Source organism: Apium graveolens, chromosome 5, assembly GCF_009905375.1.
Source record: "Apium graveolens cultivar Ventura chromosome 5, ASM990537v1, whole genome shotgun sequence".
Lineage (NCBI taxonomy): Eukaryota > Viridiplantae > Streptophyta > Magnoliopsida > Apiales > Apiaceae > Apium > Apium graveolens.
The window spans coordinates 40,484,915-40,492,034 of NC_133651.1; the positions used below are offsets into that span (position 1 = coordinate 40,484,915).

Consider the following 7,120-nt stretch of genomic DNA (forward strand, 5'->3'; position numbering starts at 1 on the left):
TTGCATGCGGTAAACGATATGATTCAACGTATCCTTGGTGTTCCAAAGCCATTGGAGAAGGCAAATCCCACAAGTTATGCTGATTCGCCCTTCGCTGACGACATTGCTTTAGTCGAGATCTCAAAAAGATTCACTGTACCACACATGAAGCAATATGACGGATCGTCTGATCCACAAGAACATATTGCTCAGTATAAACAACGAATGTTTACGGTGCCAATTCCAAGGGAATATCGAGAGCCTTGCATGTGTAAGGGCTTTGGATCAACACTAATAGGACCTGCTCTATAATGGTTCATGGTTTTACCAAATGGGAGTATATCCACGTTTGCGGACTTGGTTGACACATTCAATCTACAATTTGCCAACAGCCGACAGTTTGAAAAAACCACAAGTGACCTCTATAAGGTGTATCAGAAGTATCGAGAACCATTACGAGATTACCTGACCAGATTCAACAGAGAAAAGGTTACAATCACAAACTGTGACATCCCAACTGTAATAAAAGCATTTAGAAGAGGATTGGAAAAAGATTCGCCACTCTATGATGAATTGACGATGTATCCGTGCAAAACAATGGACGATGTGCAAGCCAAGGCAATGGCTCAAATACGTCTCGAGGAGGACAAAAGAGAAGGCGACGACAAATACTATCGGCCAAACAGGAAAATCACGTCAACAAGAAATAAAGACTACAAGAACGACAACAAGCCATACGTTAGGATGATAAGAGATGAACAACATGTCAACTCATCACAAATTCGTCCAGATTGGATAAGAGACCCAAATCTACCCTCAATGTTTGATAGCTATGGGTTTAGTGTAACCCCTACAGTTCTCGTTAAGGAATTCGCTAAGTTAGGCGATGTGGTGAAATGGCCAGCCAAAACCAACAAGCCAAAGTCGAATCCAGATTCAAAGCTGTGGTGCGAGTTCCACGGAGATTATGTTCACAAAGCTATTGATTACGTGGATCTGAGAAGGGAAATTGAAGCTTTGGTCAAAAAGGGTCAAAAGGGGATACTTGACGGAGTACATATCATCACATAGAAGTAATCATGTCCGAATAGAGAAGACACCTGCGAACTTACCTCCTCCTCCACCTCATCACAAAGTCATAAACTTTATTGTTGGAGGATCAGAAATGTGTGGGGAAATGTACTCACAAGCCAAAAGACGGGCTAGAGGAAAGGGAATACAAGTTGCACATGCTGAGGTTGTGACTGACGACTCTTCAGTGTTACAATTCGACGCATCTGACATGGAACATGTCCAGTCACCACAGCAAGATGGACTGGTAATATCTTTACCAATTGGAAATTGTCTGATAAAGAGAATTTTGGTGGACAATGGAAGTGTTGCAAACATAATGATGTTTAATACGCTATAGCAAATGGGATTATCAGAAACTGACATAGAGAAACGATATACGACGTTGGTGGCTTTTAGTGGAAAAACGAAAAGGACTATTGGAGAAATACACCTACCCACATATGCTGGTGGAATTAATTTACTTCAAAAGTTCTTAGTCATCGATGCAGGCTCAACCTACAACATAATTCTGGGCGAGCTTGGATACATAACATGAGGGCGATACCGTCAACTGTTCACCAAGTTGTCAAGTTCCCAAAACCCTGAGGGACACAACAGATTAGAGGTGATCAGGTCATGGCCAGAGAATGTTACAAAATATGCTTAAAGTCTACAGTGCAACACGAGCAAAAGGAAGCAGCAACCGTAGCAATGAAGGGTCTGGAAACTCTAAAAAAAGTAACGGTTACAGAAGGAGAAAAGAAAGTATTGATTGGAGAAGACATCACAGATGATATAGAAGCCACCTTGGTGGAATACTTGACGACACGACTTGACACGTTCACATGGGAACAAGAAGACATCACAGGAATAGATCCTGACGTCATCACACACAAGTTAAACGTGGACCCCAACCACGTTCCAGTCCAACAGAAAACGCGAAAGTTTGGAGATGAAAGAAACAACATAATCAATGAAGAAGTAAATAGGTTACTAAAAAATGGTATGATTCAAGAAGTAGTCTATCCTCAATGGTTGGAAAATGTCGTGATTGTCCAAAAGAAGAACGGCAAGTGGCGTGTGTGTGTAAACTACACTGATTTAAATAAGGCTTGTCCGAAAGACCCTTATCATCTCCCACATATCGACACCATGGTTGACTCAACAGCAGGACATGAACTGTTAACTTTCCTTGACGCGTCGAGTGGTTTCAATCAAATACAAATGGAGTCATCTGACGCAGAAAAGACGGCGTTCATAACAGATAGAGGAATTTTTTGTTACTTGACAATGCTTTTTGGTCTGAGAAATGCAGGGGCAACATTCCAACGGTTAGTCAACAAGATTTTCAAAAAACAAACTGGACATATGATGGAAGTATACATCGACGATATGGTTGTAAAGTCGAAAAATGCAGAAGATCATGTCAAAGATCTAGAAGAAGTATTCGACATCTTACGTATGTACAACATGAAACTAAATCCATCTAAATGCAATTTTACCGTATCTTCGGGAAATTTTTTGGGACATATGGTGACAAGAAGAGGAATAGAGGCAAGTCCGGAACAAATAAAGGCCATCTACGAGATTACAAGTCCGAAAAATGTCAAAGACGTACAGAAACTAACAGGAAGAGTAGCAGCCCTGAACAGGTTCATTTCACGTTCGTCTGACAAATGTCATCCATTTTATGACGTCTTGAGAAAAAATAAATAGTTCGAATGGACTGAGAAACATGAGAAAGCTTTTGATGACTTGAAGAAGTACTTGTCCTCTGCACCGTTACTGTCAAAACCAGGAGATGGAGAAACACTTTACGTCTACTTGTCTGTCACAAATCATGCTGTTAGTGGAGTCTTGACACGAGAAGAAGGTGGGTCTCAACTCCCTATCTACTACGTAAGCAAAAGTCTACTCGACGCTGAAATAAGGTACACGTCAATGGAAAAACTAGTATTGGCATTATCCATGACCTCTGTAAAACTTCGACACTACTTTGAATCACACAAGGTCTATGTTAGGACGAATTATCCATTACGAAGAGTACTTAGTAGGCCAGAGTTGACGGGACGAATGGAAAAATGGTCAATTAGATTGAGAACGTACGACATCATCTACGAACCACGAACAACCATGAAGTCACAAGTCTTAGCCGATTTTGTGGCTGACTTCAGTCCCAACTTACTGAATGAGGCAGATGAAGAACTTCAATAAATGCTTTCTACCAGAAAAATGGAGTCGTGGTCATTGTTAGGGGGGAGCAAACCTCGGATCGGTTCAGTTTTTAGATAAAACCGGAACCGGAACCGGAAGTCTTCGGTTTTTAAAATTAAAAACCGCAACCGCAACCAATCCATCAGATCGGTTTCGATTTTAAAAACTCCGGATCGGTTTATATCGGTTTGGTTTCAGTTGCAAAACCGGTAAAAAAATGTATTGCATAATTAAAAACAAAACTAAATAAATAGATATTTCTGAAACTTTATGCTTGCTAAATAAATGCAATCATCCTGTCAATATTACAACCAGGGTTATCATAACATAAATTAAATGTACAATTTCCTTAGATGAGTCTGCTATGTATTTTTAGATAAGATGTTCCTTCGGTATGGAACAATAAACTAATCAGACCATGCAAACTTTGAGGACTCCTTGAATAGTTCAGTTTCAGTACATCCAAAATGTCGACTAGCTTCCGCAAGGTAGAGCACCATATGAACAACAAAAGCAGAGTAGTGGCAATTATTTTGCTACCAGAAGCATGATAGGAACTTAAAAAATATATATTCACTGTATGAGAGTAATGAACTACCAACCCAAACCACAGAGATTTGGATGGAAAAAACCATAAATTATGATTATAGATGACAGGGCACACATGCATGGGCAAAACTTTTCCAGAAAGCTCTCCTGTATAATACGAGGACTAACACATCACATAATACCAGGGCACACATTGTTCAGAAACAGACTGCAACACTAGTTGTATGTTGGATTGTCAAGTGATGAAAGGTCACTGGCTAGACCTAGTGCGGCCTGAAATGGTTTACTGATCAACTTATGCTTGATGGCTGTAAGTTTCACAGACACAGACTATAATCAATTTTAAAAAATGGACTGCATCATATTATAATACCTCTACTACTACATCTGAAGTTTTAACACTTTGAACTAGTAATTTAACAGAAAGTAAGCAAGCTCAAGTGTAGAGACTATTTCTGAACCTGATTATAAGAGTTCAAACCCGTAAACTAACAGATTGCAGTGAACCAGCAATGAACCAGAAAAAATGCAGAAAAAATGCAATGAACCAGAAAAATGCAATGAACCATACTAGCAAAAAAGAACAAACACAAAACTACAGATGATACGAGTGCAACAAAATGAACCAGCAAAGCAAGAGTTATACCTGTAAAATACTCCTAAGAGTTCAGGCTAATCATCAATGCCCAGGTGGTCAAATAATTTTCCAACCACTTTCAGCTCATCTGTAAATAGAAATTAGAAACATGATGTAAATACTCTTCTGGACAGGAACACAAAATATGATATAAATAACATCACAGTAACACAAAACTACAAAAATTACCATTTTCCAGTTGTTTATGTTGTAAATACTCTTCTTGCTCTCCTCTAATATCAGTAACATTGTTAGAACTTCGTAACCAATCTCGACTACAAATTAATGCCTCAACAGTCTTCGATGAAAGCGAACTTTGATAAGCATCAATCATCCTTCCACTTGTGCTAAAGGCAGCTTCCGAGGCAACGGACGAAACGAGCATACCCAATACATGCTTAGCAATTTGAGAAAGTATCGGTAATCTTGTGGAATTATTCTTCCACCATCCTAATATATCAAAACCTTCACATTTTCTTGATTCAACTAAGTATACATCAAGTTCTGATTTTCGTATTCCCCCTTAATCTTGGTCATCCATGTACTTATTAAAATCATCTTGCCAAGAACCATTCGGTTGATTTATCTTAGATTTGGAAGGAGATTCTTCACGTCCTTTTAAGTTCAAGTAGTAGTCAAAGAGTTCTTGCAATGTCTTCAACATTTGTCATACATTATAAAGTTTTTGGTAGACCCTCTTCCATATATTTTGGCGAAATAAAATTCAACGAAACTCATTTTATACCTAGGATCTAACACAACCGCCACGTACAACAAGAAATTGGTATTGTCCTCATTATCCCAATACTTATCATACTTATCCTTCATCCGTTTAGCCATATCCCTCATCAATATATCTTCACTTGAACACAAGTTAATTATAGCTTCTTGAACTTTTACAAGCTCAACAAAAAAGACATTGGAAGTGCAATATTTGGAACCCGATAATTTCATTGTAACATCATAAAAGATTTCCAAGAATCGGATGAAACGTTTGACATTATCAAAATCATCAAAAAGTGGAGCACGTTCAACAACTTTTTTCTTCTTTTTCTTAGAATTCTCACTAATAAGCTCAACATTATCCACCTTAAAGAATGCATCATAGTCGGTATCTTCATGAATCATTCTTATAAAAGCTCCCTCATATTTAATCGCAACCTCTAACATGGTGTAAGTTGAATTCCACCTAGTATCAAGATCAAGGCATACAATCTTATCACATTTTATTTTCTATCTTTCTACACATTTTCTAAACTTGTCAAGTCTCGCGGGAGATGACCTAACATATATAGTGGCATTTCGGATTCTAGCAATTGAATCATGTTGTTCTTTCAAACTATTCTTCACCACTAAATTTAATATGTGAGCACAACATCGCATGTGTAGAAATTTATTCTCTAAAATAGCCTTCGGTCCTCTAAGAAATTTCTTTAAATGTGAGATTGCTTTGTCATTTGAGGATGCATTATCTAATGTGATGGTAAATACACGATCTATCCCCCATTTTGCAAATAAATCAAGTAGCATCTTTCCGATTGCAACCCCTTTATGACTTCCAATTTGTGGGAAATTTGAAATTCTTTTACACATCTTCCAATCATCATTAATCCAATGAGCTGTAAGGCACATATAATTAATATTTTGAACTGAGGTCCAAGTATCCGTTGTGAATGAGACTCTTTGAGATAACAAAGACTTTTTTAATTTTACTAACTCTTCACTATATATTTTGAGACAATCTCTTGCAATTGTCCATCTATTTGGCATCTTAAACCTTGGTTCTGCCTCATTCATTAATTCTTTAAACCCTTCATGTTCCACAATCCTAAATGGTTGATTATCTTTGATACACATTAAAGCGAGTTTTTTTCTTAACCTCTCTTGATTAAACTCATGAGCCTTAACGATATGAAATTTATCATCCTTTGATAACTTTTCAAATCATAATGTCCTTTGTAATTTATCAAGATTGGTACGTAGGGAAGATTTAGCACATACCGTTCTCAAGTGATTCATCATCGCCGAAGTACCATTTCGTGTATTTCATCAAATTATCACAACACAAAACTTGTACTTGGCTTTCTCCTTACCAACTGGAAGGCCCGGTATTCGATTAAAATAATCCCAAGCTACCGAAGTTGCCTTTTTCCCAGTCTGTTCACAATTTTCCTCCTCTTTATTATCACCCTTTAATTCTTCATTTTCCAAGTTCACAATCATAGGTAACTACAAACAAAACAAAAATCGAACTTTAGATTCAAAGAAACCTGCTGCATAGAAAAATTAAAAATTGTAAAGATAAAAGTACCGCTTTTATCGAAGGTTGAGACTCTTGTGGCGGTTCTTGAGAAGTTTCTGGATGAGAAGTTTGATTAATTGATGGCCCAAACATGATTTACTGATTTAGATGTGTTTGTTGCTTCGGCCTTTAGGTTTAACAGAAGCGAGAAAGTAGAGACTACAGAACAGACTAAAATTAGGGATGAGGAGCAAGAGACTCCAGACTTCTGTTTTATTACTTATTGGGCTAGTTAATTTTGTAAGGCCCAATAGGTACTATTATTGCTTACTACTAGTCTGCACTGCTCAAACAATATACTAGAATGTTAATAATTTGATATTTTATATGTAATATACATATATATGTTAATTCCAAATATTTATATATATATAATTTATTTATTT

At 37.3% G+C, this 7,120-nt stretch overlaps 1 protein-coding gene and 1 long non-coding RNA gene across 3 annotated transcripts; one reads left to right on the plus strand and one right to left on the minus strand.

Moving 5' to 3' along the window:
- The first annotated feature begins 297 nt into the window (after nt 1–297).
- On the plus strand, nt 298–1,050 carry LOC141659994 (uncharacterized). Its single transcript, XM_074466948.1, has one exon. It carries the CDS (start codon nt 298–300, stop codon nt 1,048–1,050), a length of 753 nt encoding a protein of 250 aa, XP_074323049.1.
- A 2,497-nt stretch (nt 1,051–3,547) lies between these two features.
- On the minus strand, nt 3,548–6,888 carry LOC141661628 (uncharacterized). Of its 2 annotated transcripts, XR_012550058.1 has the most exons (4): nt 6,744–6,888; nt 4,622–6,661; nt 4,442–4,520; nt 3,548–4,103 (listed from the first exon to the last, which is right to left on the minus strand). It is a non-coding gene; the product is annotated as an uncharacterized LOC141661628 (long non-coding RNA). The 2 variants fall into 2 exon arrangements; XR_012550057.1 differs by having other exon boundaries at nt 3,548–4,520.
- Between the last annotated feature and the right edge of the window lie 232 nt (nt 6,889–7,120).